The following is a 22,942-nucleotide window of genomic DNA, read 5'->3' as shown; positions in this document are numbered from 1 at the left end:
TCTCCTAGTACTTTGTTGTATTCCTAAGGCAATTATCTCGTTAATACATTTCTTTTCATTTTTTAACATGTTACAGACAATTGCATCATTACTGAAGTCTTACATTATTTTTGTAAATTAATGTATCATAATTACAGAAAATATACATTAGAAAATCACATAATACTACATTAACATTAATATATCTAATTAAGTAGTATATTAATTATTTTTTAATTAATTATTTAATTATTACAAGATTCCCCCCCATCTCCTAATACAGTACAAATTCTTAATGTAATTATTTTGTAAAAACAATTCATACCATATTTAGCCTGTTTCAGACATTTGCAAAATTTCTGAAATCTTGCATTATTTTTGTAAGTTATGGAATAAGTGGTATGTATACAGGCATGATAGCATTTTGACACGTCTTCTCTTTTATATGAGAAAAGTTTCTTCATGATCAAGGAAATCTTTTGTTGTAATTGAGGGATCATAGCTCTTTCGTAGTGTAGCTCTTTTGTGAGCTGGCACTTCAAGATATAGTGCTCTGGAATGTATAATGCCTCTGAGAAGATATAGTGCTTTTTCCCCACATACACACTTGTCTGAATCGCTCAGATTTCATGCAAAATAGTACATGGGGAAAGGACCATGTCCGGATAAAAAGATACCAATGAAGAAGTTATATCAGACTGGATCATATGTAAGTTTTTTGTAGAAGTTAAAAAGCCTTTTAATTACTTCTTGATTTTCCCATTCAGCTTGCCATTTCTTTAATGTAATTTTTTTTCAACATAATGTTTCACATACAATTTTGGGAATGGGACATTGTTTGAAGGTAGAAATGGCCAGATTCACTGGCAGCAAAATGATTATCAAACATATTATATTTCTGTAAAAAGGGGCAACCAATTTTAATTTGCATTTGGATGGCCGGCAGTTTATTATCAGTATTGCTGACACCCTTTTCAAGTGGAAAGTCATGTCAGGGCACCACTGTGTCTCAAGTCATTCTGAAAGCCAGCGCCATTCTGAAGTCACAAGTATGCCAGCACCATTCTGAAAGTTTAGTATCATGAAAAAAGCAACATTCATAAAAGCTGCTGGGACAGTGTGAAGGTCTTAATCTTGGCAAATAGTTGCCTACTTGCCTAAGGGTGTTGATGCCTTTATAACATATCATACAGTTGTCCAGATGACATAATGTGAAAATGCCTTATATTATGTTGTGAAGTACAGAATTAAATCCAACAGTTATAAATTTGTGACAAACTAACAATGGCAGGGTTTAGATTAATATTAATTAATCATTAATTTAGCTTTCTATTTTTTTAGTGTCATTAAATCTTTTTCTTCTTGTTTATCAGTTTTTGCAGCAGGATTTCTATAGCTATGATTAATGTATTTTCTTTCTTAAACCAATAATATCGGGCACAAAGCAACGTCATAGGCATAGTACATCGGGAAATTTCCAGAATTATCTATATCATATCGTCTTCCATAATTCTGGTTTTAAACTTTGCATTTGCTTTGTTTAAACTATAGTAGCATTGAGGTTGATTGAATTCCTCTTCTATTATGTTCTTTTTTCTTTAAATTTCATTGATTTTTTTTTAATTGGGGTATTGTTTGTTTGAAAAGTTTTGGTTTTAACATTCATTAAACTCTGTATTGCATTTATAAAATTATTTGAAATTTATTACTTACGAATTTCAATTTTTGGTCTTTGTGAAAAATTGGTTCTAAATTTCTTACTTTATGTTTTTACTGATAATTTTTCAGCAGCTTAATTCTCGAAAATGCTAGACATGATTATATTTTGTTTTTAAAAAATTGTTTTGTATATATATAATAATTTATTTACTAAACTAATATATTATTTCCTAGTAGTATTTTTAAAGGTAAATTTTATTTGAATCATGAAATATAAAAACGGAAACTTTTAAATTGAAAATTAATAAACTAAGTAATTATCATCATTGATCGGAAATTGGTTGACTTTTCAACGGGAAGAAACCAACTCCCATTCAGTTAACAATAATTAATAAATGCGAAGGTGTTTCACCTTTTACTCAAGTAAGAAGTATAATGCCAAACTGTCAATTTGAGTTTAAGCCAAACTTGTGGGTGGAGTTTTAATCCAAATCAATGAGATTAAAGTGAGATGAGTTAAAGGGAAGTACTATAAAGAATTCATTTTGAAACTATAAAGAATTCATTTTGAATTTTTTTCCATAAAGTTAATGAATTTTTGATAAATCTTGAGATATGATTGCCAAATTGAGTAATAGTAATAAAATTTCTCTGCTAGATTAAGAAGTAGCAAAAATTTTTTATATTTTACTTGAGTAAATTGTCCCGACACCCTCGCTTTAATGCATGTAAATTCAAAGCTATTTTTAAAAACACAATAAACAAAATTTAATCTTTGCCATATTTATTAAATAGAATTCAAAGTAATCGTGATAAACATAATAAACACTGCAATCTTTGAAAAATTAATGAAATAGAAGTTGAAAAATTAAAAGCTATTTATAAAATAAGGTGCAAGAAAATGTACAAATTTAAATGTACATAATATATATATATTTAAATTATTGACCATTGCAGTAGAAAAAGCTTTTCATTAAGTGTTAATATTATATTAGAATTCTAAAGGTATGCTGTTTTTAAATATTTTGTGATGTTGCTATTGAATTTTATTCAGCACATGTTAAAGAAAGTGATATTTAATTAAAAAAATTTAAAGAATTTTGTGATTTTGTTGAATTTTGTGTGATGTAAGCCTGAAGAAAGTAATGTTTAACAATAAAGTTAAAAAGACAAAAGGAGTTGTGTCAGCTGGAGTTATATCCAAGAGCAAGTAGATAAGGTGGGAGCTCAATGAGATGAAAAAATCTTAACAGATCCTTTAGTGCAACTTCGAAATATAAATTCTTTCAGTTTTTTTTTTCCCCTTTCTTTTTTTCATGTTAATCTTATATTTGTCTTGTTTGAATAATGTTACACAGCAAACAATCATCGCAGAATATTTCATAAGCCAATGCATTCTTTCAAGTTCACTTATTAACTGTTCTGACTGTATACCTGAAACAGACAGACAAATTAAAATTGTTATGTATATTGACATAGTATATGTACAGTATTACTGTCAATATTGCCCCCTCCACCATGGTAGTTGATGAAATTTTGACTAAGATCAGTAATAAACAAGGGGCAGAATGGTGATCAACAGCCAAATAATGCATTGGCCAGCATAACCACGATTTTACTGTTGGCCAAAACGTTATTAATAAAATTGATAATTAATTGTTTATTGATGTACAGCTGTATGCTACAAAGTCAAGTATTATTCAAAACATGTGGGTATGTTAACTTTTGGACCTTAAAAGTCATCCATCATATAATAAAATTAAAGTCGTTATCATAGTAAATAGTAATGACCTTTTTCTCTTTTTACCTAGTGGAAGCAGGCATTAATTAGGTGAATCATTTAATTCAGAAAACAAGAAACAGGCTCAATATTTTCAAACAAGGTGATTTAAGACAGATAAGCAATATTATACCAAATATTAAAAAAATTGCATTAATGCATCTGAAAACTTGTTTATATTTATAAAATAAAAAATAATAAAGCGTAGATCTAATAAAGCTTTTTAAAAAAAAACTTTTATTCATATTCTTGGTCTAATTGCTTTCTTTTCATTATTTATATGTATTGTGATTATGTTGTGTGCTATATGTTATGGGGGGAAAATGCAAGGGGATCGATGAAGAAAATAACCCTTTCAACCCAACTTTTGCATGATTAAAATTTAACGATAAAAAGTAGTTTAATTTAATGTCAATATACTAAGTTTTAATATGAGTTTAAAGTGAATTTTAATATGAGTAATATGAGTTTAAAGTTTTTTTACTTCCCCTCTTTCCTGGAAATCTCCTGGGACAATATGTCCCAATTGTATAATCAGCTGGGACTATTTGTCCCAGTCATCTGGGATTTTGTGATAATAACCTAGACTGCATGTGCCTAGGATCGTCTAGGATATTGTGATGATAACCTAGACTGCATGTGAAGTTAAATGAAATGTACCAAATATTTTATTCTTACAGTACAAGTTAAGTATGATATGGCATAAAGCAGTCTTTAAAAAGTGCAACCTTACACATTTGGCAAATAGGCCAGGTTTCTTTACTCATATATTTGTTCCCAAATTCCTTAAAAATGCTTCAAATGTAAAAACCCATTTAAAAGTGTGTTTTATTTACCCAATAGGGAATGAAATCTAATCTCTGGGTTGTATGTGCCCATTAGGACAGAAAGGGTTAAAAGGGGTCAATGCAGGAAAAGTTTGGAAATCCCTGTATGCGATTTATAAGTTTTCTTTATCAGTGTAACTTCTTATTTTTTAGTACATCCTTGTTATACAGTTCAACTGTATAAAGTGTGATACAAAAAAAAAAAAAAAAAAAAAAAAAAAAAAGAGAGAGAGAGAGAGACTAAGTGTGTAGCTTGAAAACAGAATGGAGTTAGCAGCAACTGGTTTGGTGATGTCATGCAACACACCTCCTCTATCCATGAGGCAAGTTTCAACTTAACCGACCACGCCAATGGGGAGTACTGCATCATTGAGTGAACACATGCAACTGCGTTCTGCCGGAAATTTGTCTAATGTAAAAACCGAACAGCGAATCAACATCAAGTTTCTTGTGAAACCTAAGCAATCAGCCATGGAGGAAACATCTCAAATGTTAACCGAGGCTTATGGAAATAGAACTTTTGTCTTGTGCACGTGTATTCAAATGGCATAAGCGATTTTCAGGGGGGAAGGGCAGTGTGGAAGATGATGAATGGGTTTCCAGTGGTCATATTGTTAATCAGTACTACTATATTGAAGTATTAAAAAAGACTTTGTGAAAAAATTAGGAGGAAAAAAAAAAGGCCACAGTTATGGAGTGATGGATGGCTGTTGCACCAGGGCAATGCACCTGCTAACACGGCTCTATCTGTCAAGCAGCTTCTGACCAGCAAAACCATTACTGTGATGGGGCATCCTCCTTATTCACCTGATTTGGCTTCATCTGACATTTTTTTTATTTCTTAAAGTTAAATCTTACTTGAAGGCAACCCATTTTACCTCAGCTGAAGAGGTTCAGACAAAAACGGAGAATCTCCGGAAAGGCCTTCCAAAAGCCACGTTCCAGAACTCTTACCAGCAATGGCAGCATTGAATGCAGAAGTGTGTGAATGCTGAAGGGAACTACTTTGAAGGTGATAATTTCACAGAGAACTGATTCTGTAAGTACAATTATTTATTGGACCAGTCTCGTTTCTTTTGTGTCACACCTTGTAAATCTGAAGATTAAATGACATGTGGCTGAGATGAGGCAACCTGGATTACATCCATACTTGCAAATTTATTTGTATATTCTTATTAGGAGATCTCAATTTGAACATTGCCATTAATTATTCCACAGGTTGGAAGTTTTGGCACACCAAATCTTATTCCAGCTGGTAGTCAGATGACTACAGGGGCAAAGGCTTGTGTTCAGGGGCAGATGTTGGCTGCATCATCAAAATCAACTGTAATTCAGGGGCAGTCCAGTTTTATACCGGCTACATCAGCCAACCAAACAGTTGTGATTGGTCAGCTTCTTTCTAATCCATCATCAGTATTATCCCATCAGGCGAAGGCATTAGAAGGGCAAAAAGGAAAATCTTATGTAAGTGATTTTCAATAATGTTTCTTGTTATTTTTGTTATAGCAATAATTTTTTCTTTGATTTTATTTGCTAATCTAATACTATTAAAAACAATAAATTTACTTCAATGCTGAATTAATATTCACTGACTGAATTAATTGTCAGACATACATTTTCTGACTGATTTATTTCATTATTATGTATTTGTGAACTACAGTGGTACCTTGAAGGTCATTAATCCATTTCAGATCCTGGGATGAATGCCAAAATAAACTTTTCCAATCGGTGAAGTATATACAGAATATCCAAATAAAATGACACCACTCTTAAACCAGACAATTATTGAAAATGTTCAAATTGTTGGCCATTGTGGTCCATGCACAGCTAATAATGCTCACTGATTGAATTCAAAGTGCTTCTAATCATTTCAATTGCTATTTTGGCACATTTTCTTTCAATGGCCGCTCTCAACCAATTAAGTTGGATGTATTTCAAAGCAGATGTATATCAAGGTAATGTTCTCATGACTATGTAAAAAAATCAGGGAATTCCAAAACTGTTTATCTGTAGTATAAATATGTCTGAATAATACTTTTTTCCCTTTGTATTGGTACTTTTATTTATTGATTTTAAAATTTTTAAATTAAGTAAACTTAATTTTTTGGTATAAAAAAGTGTAAATGGAAAGAAAAGAAAAAATCTTTCATTTCTGAAGTCTGAAATATAAAATGTTAAAATAGAGATTGGAAAAATGTTGGAAAATTTCTGTAATATTTATTTGCAGAGAAAGGTTTAATTCTAAATCTGCAAATTTCCTTTGTTGTTAAAAAAAATTCGAATTTAATATAAACAATTAAGAAGCTGCTGAGTTGGATAATAACAAAAAATATTGGAGGTTAGGAAAAAAAAAAAAAAAAGAGAGAGAGAGAGGCATTGCTATGTAAACATCTAATTATTGATATTAACACCTATTCCCTTAATGTTAATTTCCTTGCTTTGTTTGTTATTTTACTCAAGCATTTCCTTTGTGATTTAGAAACAATATGTAAGACCTTCTGATCATTAATGCAAGTAGCAGTGGGAATGCATAAAATAGATAGTAAAAGCTGTAAGAGAAAAATAATGAATGAGAATAAAATGTGCTTTTCATAATCAAGAGATTAAGAGACTGTATGTATATATGATTTAATCTTTTTATTTAGTCGTATTTACACTTTTAATTATTTTAATGGTTAAAATGCTACATAAATAAAATATTCAGTGTAGGCTCATTTTCATAACATGGAACTTAGACAAGTTTGATTTAAAGCATTTCATATGAGAAGTTTTATATTGTTATTTTTATAAAATTAAAATGTTTAATAAAAATTATAAACATGAATAAATAAAGCTTTTGATATTATTTGTTCAAAAACAAACTACTACAAGTGCTCTTTATGTTAAAAAAGTGCTCTTTATGTTAATTTCAAAGACTTCGTATTAATTTCAAGACATACAGTCCAAAATAATTATTTAAGTTAATTATGTTATTCTCACATTTTACCTGCAGAATTTTAATGTTTTATTATGCTACTGATATTATACAAAATTTATCTTCCTGATTTTAGTTTGTATAAAATACTGTAATCTATCTTTTGTTAATTAACCAGTCATTATGATTTAAGTGTTAACTGTAACTTCTCCTTTCCATATTCCTCACCAGAATGAAACTTAGGTTTAAGCTGAGAGTTTTGAATCCTTAATTTCGAGCTTCTGATAACCACATTTTGCTGTTAATATTCTCGCCAGGTGTGTTTAAAATTTATATCCTAGCTTTAGGGTGTTGGTAGCAGATGTTTTAAAATACATATTGTTAAAATATGTGAAGCTAGCTTAAATTAGTCTTATTTTATGTGTAGTACTGGACAATGTTTCTACGTACGAAATTAATTATGCTAATTTAAATATTCACAAGTAATGGAAGTTTCATTGGTAGCACAAGTATTTTCTGTTTTGTTCAATTTTACACTAAATAAAAAGGTTATTTCACCCTTTTTTCAGTATTTTGTGAGTTGTTTGATACATAGTGATAACTCTGTATTAGCCTAGCAGGGTCTGCAAAATTCTAGTTTCTACTTACAACAGAAACCCTCCATATTATCCATATTTTTGAAAAGGTAAAATATTTTATTTCTATGATCATAAAAATTTATATCATTTAACAGAAATATGAAAAGGCTGGAATTTTTTCATTTGCCCATCTTGATTAAAGAATATCTTTTAGAAAGATTTTAACATAGGGGCTGATTTTTAAGGATAAATCTTTTAAGTGCAATCTAACATCGAATTTGATTTTGAGCCTGAAGTTTTATTTATCATGACAAAGAACTTTTTGAGTGTATTTAATGCAATGCTTTGTGTTTGGAAAAAATGATGGGACTCATTCTTCATTTACTTCTTTGTCTATGTTAATTAAATATTCACCTTAAAATTTATTTTCAGTTCCTACCCACATTTCTCCACATGTGTATGGTTTTGACACATTACAGTTTTCACATTCCTCAAAATAAAGCCTGCTTCCAGAAGATTCCAGCTTTCTTCATTCATCTTTCCAATCATTATCATTTTAGCTATCAACAGTTTTACGTGATTCTGGATTTTTTAAACTCTTCTTTCATGGAACAATTCCAATCACTTTTGATTTTTTTTTAACTCCTATGCAAAAGATAATTTTTTAGCTTCTGATATGTGTATCTTTCTCTGAATATTTCTTTTTATGTGCTTAAAGGCTGATTTAATTAGTTTTCTTTTTTCAGAATGTTTTACAATTTTTTTGTTATGTTCAGGTCTAAAGGGGTCGTTGCACTGTTACAACGAAGGTTAAAGTCTTTGTAATGCCAGTTGGTTTCAGATGGGACATACATTAATCAATGAAAAGAAAAAAAATTTTTTTGTTCTTCTCTACACTTTTGAAATGTCTTGGTTTCTATGGCTTTCCTGTCATATCTTTTTCATGTCTTCAAAGGGAAATTGAATTTTCTCTTTTCATGAATTTGGAAGGAGAGGTTTCATGAACACTAAAAATTATCTTTCAGCTGATGTCCATTCATCTTGTTGGATTAGTTTTTGAACCAATCTACCAGAGATTCAGTTTCACAGCTCATATTTGGATTTTTCACGTATGACATAACATGAGATTGCTTATCATGGTTCAAATTTATGCAGCCACCCATTTGAAAAGCAACCATTTTTCACATTTAATTGCAATGCTGTTTCTTTTTCCTTGTCCTATTCACTGGAATGTTTAATGTGCAGCATTGAATAAAAAATCTCCGCAAGATGTTGTCTATAAAATGCTTCCCATTTTCTTGACAATTTAGCAACAAGCCAGATTTAGAGAACTGTACAAAAGAGTAATATTAAAATGTATTTACAAAGAATTGTAGAAATCAAACATTTTGGTCGATAAAACTGTGTGATCTTGTTTTCTATACTATCCTTCTGAGTGATTTTCTTTCCATCCACTGGCCAAATTTCAAGCTCTGTACCAGTCTGATATGTTCCGTATAATCATGGCTTCCACCCTCATCTCCTTATGTGCAACTTCCAAATGCTACTGAAAGAGAAATTACGAAAATTAATTCCATAAAAATATTTGAGCTATAAAAAGAATGCCATTAAATAGTCAAGGCAAAAAATAGCATATAATCGAAGTTGTATATTGTATAAAGGAACTATTTTACGAATTATATAAACAGGAATTAATCAAGATAGAGATGAAAAGTAAAAGGCACAGAAATGAAAACTGCATTAATGATGCTTTGCTATATTTGTATTGAATGCTCATGTCTGCATCCAATCTTCGTTTATTTTTTATGTATACTGCACTGTTTTTAAACACTAACTTCTTTTGCCTGTCTGCCACATAGAAACTTTTTTTTAATTTCTAATGGCTAGGCAAGTTACAAAGAACTAAAATCTTACAAACAGAGGTTACAAACTATAGAACAAAGAACAAAAAGTCATTGCCCAAGGAGCGCTCTCGTCTCACAGTATCTCGACTCTTCTGCAAGACCATGAAGAGCCCCACATCAAAGCAGGTGGTCCTTGTCCATTTCTTCTGCAGAATTACAAAATGGGCAAATAGGATCACTTGAAATGCCTATGTGGTGCCTGTGGGTGGTAGTGCAGTCAAGTCCTTCGATTATATGCCATATCTGCCCACATAGAAGCAGAGTTAGGTATTTTCTGTTGTTCTAATGTTCTGAGAAGTGAACGCATGAACTTTTCCAAGTTGCTGATGTCCCTGATAATGTTGAAAATAACTAAAATAACTATAAATAATAACTAAAGTAAACAATAACTAAAGCAGGCAATTCATGCGTTAAAGCTTATTTATTTCATAATATCTTAAAACTAACTTCAAAACAGCCTGCAGAATATTAATTTAGCTTGCTGAATGTAAATTATAAAATTAGATCACAGTAATAATTATAACATCATACTGAGCACATTATTGGAATCCTGAAATTCACAGTGTTTAATATTTGAAAATAATATCTTACCATTTTCTGAAATAACACATCATTCAATAAGTCCTGGGAATAACCAACAGATGGTGTTAGTAATATCAACTTGACTTCATTGTTCGAAAGAACTAACCTTCAAATGCCACGCTTTGTATTTTCATGGCATTCAGACTGGAAACAGCGAAGCTGCTATGGTGAAAGTGACACTACTTGTGCATTTGTGGACAAAATGGAGAAAAACAAATTTCGAGTGTTGATCAAACATTGCTATTTAATGAGAAAAAATACCGTGCAAGCTCAGCAATGGCTTGAAAATGTTACCCAAATTCTGCTCCATTGAAAACAACCATTTGCCATTAAAAGTACGCTGATTTCAAACATGGTCACACGGATACAAATGATGTGGCATGCTTGGGTAGGCCAAATGAAGCAGTTACTTTGCAAAATGAGAAACCAGTGTTGGAAATCATGATGAATGTCTACAAAGTGAAAGTTCGTTAGATTGCGGAGATGGTAAGCACATCAACTGGAAGTGTGTGTACAATTTTACATAAAAAAGTGTTTTCCAAATGAGTGCCACGTGTGCTTACAATGGAACAAAAGCAACAACGCGTCGACGATTCACAGAGCTGTTTGTCAATGTTTACTCGCAATAAACAGGATTTCTTGTGTCGGTATGTGACAATGGAAGAAACATGGATCCACTATTTCTCCCTGGAGTCAAAGTGGCAGTCAGCTGAATGGCGTGCAGCCAGTGAAAGTCATCCGAAGCGTCCAAAAATGCAACAGTCAGCTGGCATGGATGTTGTTTTCTTTGTTAGTCCCGAGACTTATTGAACGATGTGTTATGTCTTATAAATAAGGATTCCATTTTAAATTGCTGTTCTCAGCTACAAAACAAAAAGTCATGGCGTCAGTGTTTTGGGATGCATGAGGTATAATTTGCATCAACTACCTTGAAAAGGGAAAATATATCAATAGTGCTTATTACAGTGAGTTATTGGTGTGTCTGAAGGACAAAATCGCAAAAAAAGACCACACATGAAGAAGAAAAAATCCATCAAAACAATGCCCTGTGCCACAAGTCAATGCAAACGCTGGTTACACGGAACAAGTTGGTCTTCACTCTGCTTTCCCACCCACCATACTTCTCAGATCGAGACCCCAGCGATTACTGCTTGTTTTCTGATATCAAAAAGATGCTCCAGGGAAAAAAATTTGGCTCGAATTAGGAAGTCATCACTGCCACTGAAGCTTATTTTGCGGACAAGGACAAATCGTTTTACAAACATGGTATCGAAAAGTTAGAAAAGCGTTGGAATGATTGCATAGCTCTTGATGGTGATTATGTTCATGAATAAATGTGAATTTTGTGAAATGGATGTTGTTTTCTTTGTTAGTCCCAAGACTTATTGAATGATGTGTTATGTCTTATAAATAAGGATTCCATTTTAAATTGCTGTTCTCAGCTTCAAAACAAAAAATAATTAAATTAAACATTTTGATATTTGCCACTGTTTTCAAATATCAAGTTATTATTTTTATGTGTTAACAGTTCATATAGACTTTGTGAATAAGTATGCCAGAAGAGCAAAAAAATGAACTAAAAATTAAGAACCTCTTTAGATCAGCTGAGCCACACGACAAACATTTTTTTTCTTTTCTGCTTTTCTAATATAAAATGTGGGAAGATAAGTATGTGTTTGTATTATTTACTTTTATCTGTATTTTTGGATAGTTGATTTCCCAACCTGCCACTCTTCACCCAAAGTCTCCAATTTTACCTTCTCCAAGTGCTTCATGTCCTGGCCAGATGATAGCAACAAGTCAGTTAAAGCAGCTTCCTTCAGCTCCACACATAATAACAACACAAGCCCCTACAATGATAGCTAGTCAAGCACAGATTCTTGGTATGTATGTAAGAAAAAAAAATTATTGCTTTCAAAATTTTTATGATGTAAGTTTTTCTTTATTTTGTAGTGTTTTAACGCTTTTCTTTAAAAGACTTCTCTGTCTCTTCTTTAAAAAAGGCTTTTTTTCTCCTTGAAGGGGTACATAAGAAAAATAAAGAATATGTCAAAGATTAAATTAGCAGTGTAAATTAATTTCCCTTCTCTATTCTAAAAATAGTTACCTCTATCTGCTCTTGGTCATTTTTAGATTAATCCATGCCATATGACTCTTACATAATTCTGGTGATGTAAATGGAACTAAAACTCAAGCAACCAATAATAATATTAACTACCCAATCAAAATGCTTTGAGAACCAAAATTAACTCAGTCTAAATTAAGATTTCATCTTGAACATAATGCACTTACTTCCTATGCTTTGGCTTGGCTGGATTGCAGTGTGTCTGCTCCTTCTTTCTTGCTGCAAATTTATCTGAATTGTAAACTTTTTTGGAATAGGCACATTTAACCCCTTAACTGCCGTGGGCGTATATATATGCCTTGCTCAGCCGAGTGTTAACTGCCACGGACATATATATATACGCCCTTCCAAAATACTATCATTTACTTTACGCTGCTACCCATAAAATTATTCGTGAAGCTTTGGAATGCAACACCACAATGACCTTGACAAAGTATGCAAAGGAGGATACTATTTCAAAGAGGGGGATGTTTGTCATGAAAGTAATGACTGTGCGGTATTGGCTGGTGTTGTTTGAGTAAAAGGTATTTTTTTTTAATCTGTGTCCTCTGTTTTCGTTTACTTTTTGTAATAGGTTCCAGGAATAAAGAAAGATATAATGGATGTTTCAAACCCATTTATCTTTTTTGAATTATTTTTTGATGAACTGCTTGTGCTTCATATTGTTACTGAAACTAACCGTTTTGTAGACGAGTATATGAACCAACACCTCGCAAACGAAAAATCAAGTACAAAATCGGGGCATTCAACCAGTTCAGAAGGAATATGTGTTTTTTTAGACATACTGATTTCACAAGGTATAACACTGGAACCTGAGATTACACTTTACTGGTCTAAAAATGAATAGATCGAAATTCCATTTTAGGGATCATTTTTATTATACTTACATCTTTCTATTATACTTTTACTCAAATATTAAATTTTGTGCATTCATTTTTTTCTTTTATCCTTTATTTTGTGAAAGTAAAACTTGCACTTATTTTCCCTCCAATATATCACATAACAACTTGCGCCTGTGTGAAAAACCATGGCTGGGAAATGAATCTTGTACATTTTCCACAGCAGTTAAGGGGTTAATGTGCCAACTTGTTTGTGGTCACAACATGTTTGCTGAAATAAAAAATTAAGATTTAATGTGCCTTCACTTCTAATTTCCTATTCATTATATATCAACACTTCTATGCCATCAAATTCCTTGCTGTTCATTATGGAATCAACTTGCCTACATTCTACTTCAGAATCTATTACAACAGAGCCGGACTTTGTTTTCTGACTTTGTTTTTGTTACATGTATATGCCTAATAAGCTAATAATATATTTAATTCTAATGCATTAAAATTTAGGCTTTTATTTATTATCCTGTTGACTATGAAACTATCATCGAGCAGTGTGATTTAGTGCCGATTATGGGTGAACATAACATCACAACAGATTTAAAACATGTGCACTTTTGTGTAATGTGACCTCGATTGTTTCTTGATAAGCCACCTTTTGTTCTTATGAATGAAGATATAAATTGACTGTTACTGCTGCATTTTTTGCTTGCATTTGGGGGGGGGGAGTTCAAGTTCTTTAGAATCACATTCGTGATTGCATTTAAGTTCATTTACTGCTGGTCAAGCAAAGTAACATGTGTTAAATGGGGAAAAGAACAGCTGCACATAGTTTAAGTAAACAATAATATATATTGGAATAGATGTATTAATATATTGTAATATATATAATGATATATTGTAATATATACAATTATATATTGTAATATATTGTAATATACAGTCAAAAGTCGTTAATCCGGATATCGTCGGGACTTCGGCGATTCCGGATTATTGATTTTTCCAGATTATAGATCATCAGTTTTAATCTGCTAAGATGGCACGCAGAAATTATAAAATTAAAAATATGAAACCGTAATTTATGAAATAAAGAACAATTATGATCTAAAGGGTATGAAAATTTACAAAAAAAAAAAAAAAAAAAAAAAAAAAAAAAAAAAAAAAAAAAGCTTAATATTTATTTGTTTACTTTATTAAACATTTCTTTCAATGTAAGTTGTTTAAGTTGCTTCGTTTTTTATGTGATAATACTTTCTCTTTAATTCTATAAATAGACATAATTTCTTGTTCAGTTACAAAGTTCCTCTGTTCAAGTCCTATAATTGCTGTGTCGAGAATACTGAGTAATTTGTCAATCGAAATTTTTTCATTTTCAATAACCTGTGTGTCACTTTCTTCGCTATCGGAAGCGAATTATAATGGCAAGGAATTTGATTTAAATCATATCAAAGACGGAGTACATCAAGATGAAATACTACATTTAGTAAGGAATTATAAGCCAAATAAAATAAAAACATCTGCCCTGAAGCTAAGGATACTGATGACAGATCAACTTCCAGTTCATTGCGTGCCGCGACATTTACCCGCCCCCCACACACGCAGAGCAGCCTGAAATTGATAAACAGATTTCGGAATGATTAGATAAACAAAGGATATGCCTTTATCCATTTTTTGCAGCAAATCCACTTTTTGTTTAATGGACTTCGAAATACTTTCGCTTTATAGATCCTTTACATATTAGTAAATATATATCAGAAATTCTATTTGACATAATCGAAAGTTCAAGCTTACTTTTATAAAATTGCTCTAACAGTCTGCAAAAAATAATAAGCCGGATCCAATTCGAAGATTAAGGAACAATGCAATCTTCAACATTAACTGAATTAGATAATTTTAGCTTAGCTTATACCGTCCGTTATACATTATACATGCATTCGTAAACGTATTTTGCGCATGCGCACACGCATATTCGCAGCCGTAAAGGTCTTATGCGCATTGATGCATGAGCAGAAAGTTTGTAGCTTTGAGATCCGGATTATGGGTGTCCGAATTAACGACTTTTGACTGTATACAATAATATATTGTAATATATTGGAATAAACTGTTGGAAGTTTGTAGCATTTTAAATAAATTCCATTAAAATCAGAAAACGTAGCAAAATGGTAGAAATTGTTAAAAGGCTTTTTTGTAAATTTCAAAAATGAATTGAATTGAATACTTCCACAGCAGTAACTATTTAGTGGATTTTGCGTAGAGATTGACGAATTTTTTTTATCATAAGAGCTGCAGAAGTGTGGCTCAGAATTCTACAGGAATGGTGCAACTTTGACGAGATATCTGCCACCTTTTAATGGATCAGTGGTAGCGAACTTTCATATCAAACAGTCAAGTGGATTCTGCAGGGAAGTTCATGTCTCATAGCTTCGTAGACTTTCCATTGTAACCTTATTTTTCTGAGCTTCACTCTCTTCAGACTTTTCATGTTACACAAAATTCATAACAAAAAGCTTTTAGTTGCACTAAATGATTAATCATCAGAATTCACTTATAGGTTCACTTCTTTCATTTGTATGTTAAGATTTTTAAACTAGAAATAAGCTTAATAACATTTATGCAGACCAGCGAGAAAAAGATACTTTTCTGTTTTAAAAAGTCATTTTTTTATTTTGAGTAAATAATTTTATTATTCTTGTAATGTGCGTTGATATCAGTTATTTTTTATAGGAATTAGAAATTGAATAAAAGTGCCTTTACTCAGAATTAATCTCACAAGTTAGGAATATATAAATGCAATTGCAAATGCACATACATTTATTATAATAAAAGACATTTGAAAAAATTAATATAGTACAAAGTCCAAAATCTGGATATCCAACAATGACCTCTGGATCTCTTGGACCACCAACTAAATAAGTAAATAAATAAATAAAATAATGAAAAAAAAATCTTGCTCTTATAAAATCTAGGTTTGGAAAATATAATTCTCAAAATGAGCAGATACACTGTAAATGCTATTCTTCTCATTAGTTGCAATACCGTATATCACTTTCAAACACCTGCTAGGAGTTGGATGATAGCCAGTATTAATCAGAATCACAGTTTTGTCCCTTGAGTGGGGAATGAGCTAATGCTACGCATTTTGCTTCCCAGGGCTCTCCCTGTGGTCCTAAATTCTGCTGCCCAGTTCCTCTCCTAATTTCTGAAATTTTTGCCATCGCTGATTTTTGTTGCTGAGTGCTCTTCTAAATTCTGAACTTTTTGCTGCCACAGAAGCACAGGCTCTGGTGCGGGTGCTGTTGGAATTAAGCATTCTTCTATATGATTTAAACAATAAGTTAAGCCCCAGTGCTGCCATGTGTACAGGTTATCTTTGAGATTTAAAATTATGATCCCAAATCGAGAAGTTTTTGAAATCCTGAATTGCTGAAGTCCTGGTCATGACAGAATGAGATGGAGAATTTTTGGTAGATTGGAGGCAGGCCAATCACAAGTGCCATTGGTGGCAGAGCTTATTGTAATGCCCAGTGTTGTCTGCAATTTGTGGAAACAGTTTCAGGTTCCTGGATTCATATTGAGATCTGGACAAGATCAACCAAGATTCACGACGACGAATGAGGATCGTTATTTGGCACTTTTCAGCACAACACGACAGGACTGCTATAGCTTCAGAGCTCTCATGTAAGCTGTGTAAGCTCCCTCTGAAACCCAAGTTTCATGGTCTACAGTTGCCCAAAAGCCAGAAGGCTGTATGCCAGAAGTCTCGCTGTATCCGTCCAGCTCACTGTAGCACCAAACGAAATATCTTTACCATGGTGTAGACAACATGCACCTTGGACCAGACATCAGTTGAGTACTGTGCTTTTTACAGATGAGTCAAGATTTAGCCTCAGACATTATATGACACTCCTGCATGCATTTGACACCCCTGCATGCATGATTGATGCACCCCTGCATGCATTTGACAAAGACTGTGCAACTGCTATGAGGTATACAAAGGAGATATTAGAGTATATGACTTTTCAAGCTGACCTATGTTCCTGTTAATGGATGACAATGTATATTTACATAGGGTTCAGCTGGTCAAAGATTTCATGACGGTGAAGATATTCATTGCATGGGTTGGTCAGCCAAATCTCCTGACCTTAAGCCTACAGAGCATGTCTGGGACACTCTTAAGTGGTCAATTTCATGTTGCCATCCCCCCCGAGAACCAGCCAGTATGCCATCACGCTGAACAACCTGTCTTTCTCTGAGAGAGGACCATACCTGATGATAGACTCATTTTCATTTTAATATAATAGCATAGATTTTGGACATACCTGCATTATAAACTTTACTGATAATCATGGGTATATAAAATGACTTTTCAAATGGTACATCTCTTTCTTGGTTATCCATACCTTGCTTCAATAAAATGTGTCCATTAGTTTTCTGAAATTTGATATAATGTACAAATTCTCTTAATTTTGCACACAGGTGTATTATATTTTTTTAACATTAAATAATTTTCTTGGTATTTAAAATTCATGAATTTTAGCTTAAACATCATTTTTATGTTTAAATGATTATCTGATTTAGGTAATTAATTAATTGTTTTTGTGTATTGCACTTTCCCAGGGTCCCTTCAGGCTTTAGGTGCATCACTTCCACAAGGCATTACTTGGGCGACCCCTGGTTCCTTACATTCACCTGCGCTCTTTGGACAGAATCCAATTTTTATTCGCAGTCAGCAGTCAGATATGTTTATTCAGTCTCCTCCACCCCAAGCAACTCTTCATGCTGTTCCTGTAGCACCTGCACCTTTGCAACCACAGCAGTCACAGCAACAGCAGGCACAGCAGCAGCAGCAGCAACAACAACAACAGCAGCAGCAGGCACAGCAGCAGCAGCAAACTCAGCAACAGCAGCAGCAACAACAACAACAAGTGCAACAACAGCAGCAACAAGTGCAGCAACAGCAACAAATCCAACAACAGCCTCCGCCTCCTCCGAGTACTCCTGCTCCCCAGATATTTAAACCTAAACCAGTAAGCAGCATTTTTCCTTTTATAGTATGCATAAATAATTACTAAGAAAAATGGGAAACATGTTTAATTGTTGTAATAAGTGATATGTAAAATTTAGTTGAAATGTCTCATTTACTTATTCTCAACATTAAATACTAGCTGATAGCTGCCTGCTTTGCTGGACACACTATCTATTTGAATGTGAACCTAGGCTTCATATAAGTACAAAGTGTCTAATTTCAAATTGATAATGAATATAAATTTTCTAAATTTAAATTTGGGGAGTATAGTGCCAGTCAGTTAATCTGTCATACACAGATTTCCACATCACCCATGAGATACTGTGCATTGGGATGCATTCCCATTATTTAACGTGGCGGGAAACCCAGTATGGCTACATCACGAAAAATTGCCAACATAAAACTAATGTTTATATATATTTAACTGTTATCATAAGGTTCATGAAAATAAATGTTATTATCTTTGTTATCGAATTTTTTAATCAATTATAATTATTTGTCCTTGATTTTTTATGTATGACAATTTTTATAAATAACAGCAACATTTTTATTTTTCATCACAGTAATTTATTTCTCCTAATAATAATGTTTATTTTCATGAAATTTATGATAACAGTTAAATATAAATGTTATTCTTAACTTTATCATTTAAATGTCGTTTGTATTCCTGGATAGATGCAAGTTATTTACCAATTTAATAATTTCAATCGGGTGTATAGTTTCGGAGATCTCATGATGAGTCTGTGGTATTTCGCTTATATATATATATATATTTATAAAGTGTAGCAATTAAATAATAAAACTGTACTTTTTTTAAGAGACATTTAAAGTTTATGAGCTACTTAAAGTTACATGAGTTACTTGAAGGCCTCTATGCTAGTGCAAAGAGAGGTAAAAATTATATAGTAAAAGAGAAGTCTGTTATCGATCACAGCAACAGCAGCAAGTTATCTATTGATACAAAGATCAGGGACATTTGACTATTAAGATTGTAGTGTTTCCTTTAGTTAAAATTAACATATTATTCAAATGTTTGTTATCTTTTCTGAACTCCTCACATTTCCTTGCCAGGATGTAAATTGAAAGTTAAGTGAAGTAAGTATTTAAACAAGTGAATCTCTGAGTTTATTCAGAGCATGTTTTTGCTAGCCAGCCTATTTCATTGCTTAGCCCGCTGTTACGCCGTTGTCACGTCTGTTAGGTTTTGTTGAGTTATATAAGGTATTTCTCTCACCTTCTTAGTATACCTTCATGGTGTAGTGGTCAACACACTCGGTGTGTATTCGAGAGGTCCATGGTTCGAGTCCTTGTTCGAGTGCCACTGTAGAGACATTAGGTATTTTTTTTTTAAGATGAAAAATCCACAAAACCCTCGCCAAGACTCGAACCACGGACCTCTCGAATACGCGCCGAATATACTGATCACTACACCACAAAGGCATGCTAAGAAGGTGGGAGAAATACCTTATAAGGTCAGATATTGCTATTCTTTGGATCTCTTTGTAGTGAGGAGAAAACTTTCTTTTGAATGGAAACTTTAGTTCTGAGGAATGAAGTAGTCGTAAGGGGAGAAATCTTCAGTATCTGCAGTGATAGGTGGATGGTTGAATGTTTATACTTGCATTCAGGCTACATGTTGCTGAGCAGTTACTGACCAGTGTGAAAATGCTTTATTGTACCAGAAAGCATTTTATAACATTGTTTTTCAACCGAAGTATATATAACACAGCATTTAAAAATTATCTGTTCATTCAAATGTTAAATGACTTATAGAATATAGTGTTGTTTTGACAATTCATCTTTATAAGTCGTATTATTAAATTGTCACATTGTGTATTATTAGTTCATATGATTCATAAAATTATTTGTAATATTTAATAATTTATAAATGGTAACATTTAATATTTAGTAACTTGTAATTGGCAACACTTTGGATACAGATATGAAAATAGAACTATGCTGGTATTGCAGTTCTCTGTGATTATACATTCTAAGATTGTAAATAAATAAATAGTTTCTAAAAGCTAAAAGTGTACCCTCATAATAATATATGGTGTCAGGAAAATTTTGCTTTCAAAATGGAAAGTTTAAAACCACCAGAGCCGATGAAATTTGATGGAAATCTAGCTTCGTATTGGCAAAGATGGCTGCAATCATTTGAAATATATGAAGTAGCTAGTGGATTACATAATAAAGAAGAGAAGGAAAGAGTTAATACTTTTCTTCATGTAATAGGAATTCGTGGTCTTGAAATATATAATACATTTCCTATAGAAGAGGGTAAAGAAATTAAATTAAGTGAAATTAAAACAAAATTTACGGAATATTGTATTCCTAAGAAAAATATTACATATGAAAGACATTTATTCTTTACTAGAAATCAAACCGCGTCAGAAACCATAGATGAATACGTAACTGACCTTCGAAATAAAGCTAGAACATGCGAGTTTGCACAATTAACGGATAGTTTAATAAAGCATAAAATTGTTTGTGGTATTAAAAATGATGTAGTGAGAGCAAGATTGTTACATGACACAGAATTAGCATTAGAAAAAGCTCTCGATATATGCAGATCTGCTGAAATAAGTGCACATCAAATGAAAATCATAAAAGATGAGGAAACTGCTGTAAACGTAGTGAAAAAGAAACTAAGTAAACATAATAAGAATATCTACAAAGAGGTAAATACTGATAAACAAAAGACAAAAGTTTGTTCTAAACGTGGAACATCTCATGAGTATCGAATGTGTCCAGCATGTGGAAAAATCTGTCATAAATGTAAAAAGGCAAATCATTTTGTGAATCAGTGTAAAAGCTATATAATAAAAAATGAAGCAGTCAAGGTAAACAAAAAAGATAGACAAATTAAATTAATAAATCATGACTCTGAGGAAGAGTTAGAATTTTATGTTGGCACATTAAACCTTAATTCAGATAACAAGAAAGAGAAATGGACTGTTGACGTTAATGTAAATAAAAGTAAACTAAATTTGCAGTTAGATACTGGAGCAATGTGCAATGTTATTTCTAAAAGCAAAGTGAAATTGCTAAATGTTTCGATACAGAAGTCTGAAATTAAAAGATTAGTTACATTCTCTGGGAATAAAATGGATACTTTAGGAAAAGTAGTACTTAACTGCCAATATGGAAAAAATAATTATGTTGCAGAATTCCAAGTTATTGACATAGAAGTACCTTCTATATTAGGATTAAAATCATGTTTGCAACTAGGTTTGATTCAGAAAGTAATGTCTGTTTACGCTGAAGACTTACTGGAGGAATACAAAGATATATTTGAAGGCTTAGGTTGTTTGAATGGAGAATATAAAATCCAGTTAAAACACGATGTAACACCAGTCATTCATCCTCCAAGAAAAATACCCATAGCTATACGTGAATAAGTTAAGAATGAATTACAAAGAATGGAAAATTTAAATGTTATTGAGAAAGTAAGAGAACCAACTGAATGGGTAAATTCAATGGTCCCAGTTGTCAAACCGAACAAAATAAGAATATGTTTAGATCCTAGAGATTTAAATAAAGCTATAAAACGAGAACATTATCTGATGTTAACCATTGACGAAGTTGTCACCAGAATGTCTAACGCAAAAATATTTTCTGTTTTAGATGCTAATAGTGCTTTTTGGCAAATCCAGCTTGATGAAGAAAATAGTAATTTGTGTACATTCAATACACCTTTTGGCAGATACAAATTTAAAAGATTACCTTTTGGCATATGTTCAGCTCCAGAAATTTGCCAAAGAAAATTAAGCCAAATAATAGAAGGTCTGGAAGGCATTGAATGTATTATAGATGATATCTTAATATGGGGATCTTATGAAAAGGAACATGAGCTACGACTTAGAAAAGTACTCCATAGAGCACGAGAAAATAATTTGAAGTTCAATAAGGCTAAATGTAAAATAAAAGTTAATCGTGTGAATTATATAGGGCACAAGTTAAGTGAAAATAGACTAAAACCTGATTTTTCTAAAGTGGAAGCAATTGTTAAAATGCCAGAACCTACAAATGTACCTTCGCTACAAAGATTTTTGGGAATGATTCATTATTTAGCCAAATTTATTCCTAACTTAACTACTATTACTGCACCATTAAAACAGTTACTTGAGAAAAATGCTCTCTGGCACTGGACTGAAAAGCATCAAAAAGCTTTTGAAACACTTAATTGATTGCAAAAGCACCCGTATTAAAATTCTATGATGTTAATAAGGATGTAACTCTTTCAGTAGATGCAAGTTCTGAAGGATTAGGTGATGTTTTACTACAAGAAAACCAACCAATTGCTTATGCTTCCAGAGCTCTAACAAAAAGTCAGAAAAATTATGATCAGATAGAAAAAGAGCTTTTAGCTATTACTTTTGTATGTTCTAAATTTCATCAATATATATATATGGCAAATGTATTACTGTTGAAACTGATCATCGACCATTAGAAAGCATAACTAAGAAACCTCTTTTTAAAGCAGCACAGCGATTGCAAAGAATGCTGTTAAATTTACAAAAATATGATCTAGATGTACGATACAAAAAGGGGAAAGACTTATTAATAGCAGACACTTTGAGTAGAGCATATTTGAATACAACAGAAGAAGATAATGATGAAGATACAGAAATTTGTACACTGATTCCAGCATCTGATGACAAAATTTATGAATTGAAGAAAGAAAGTGAATGTGATGCTACACTACAGTGCTTAAAGAAATATATTCTGAGAA

At 32.1% G+C, this 22,942-nt stretch overlaps 1 protein-coding gene across 9 annotated transcripts in view; it reads left to right on the top strand.

Annotated features, from left to right (window-relative positions):
- The window catches only part of LOC118203977 (uncharacterized), a 147,941-nt gene that overhangs the window by 51,321 nt on the left and 73,678 nt on the right, over nucleotides 1–22,942 (top strand). For all 9 annotated transcript variants that reach the window (XR_015039581.1, XR_015039579.1, XR_015039577.1 and 6 more), the window contains exons 4-6: nucleotides 5,464–5,709; nucleotides 11,935–12,106; nucleotides 17,799–18,208. Coding sequence is in view for 4 of the 9 variants with exons in the window: in XM_085811197.1 (XP_085667323.1) it covers nucleotides 5,464–5,709; nucleotides 11,935–12,106; nucleotides 17,799–18,208 (828 nt within the window). In the remaining 5 variants the exon portion in view is untranslated. The remainder of the gene's footprint in view (nucleotides 1–5,463; nucleotides 5,710–11,934; nucleotides 12,107–17,798; nucleotides 18,209–22,942) is intronic.

Source organism: Stegodyphus dumicola, chromosome 2, assembly GCF_044657685.1.
Source record: "Stegodyphus dumicola isolate Sdum_Otavi_A_Nest chromosome 2, ASM4465768v1".
Lineage (NCBI taxonomy): Eukaryota > Metazoa > Arthropoda > Arachnida > Araneae > Eresidae > Stegodyphus > Stegodyphus dumicola.
The sequence above is the reverse complement of the archived record's forward strand: the minus strand, read 5'-3'. Positions and strand labels throughout refer to the sequence as shown.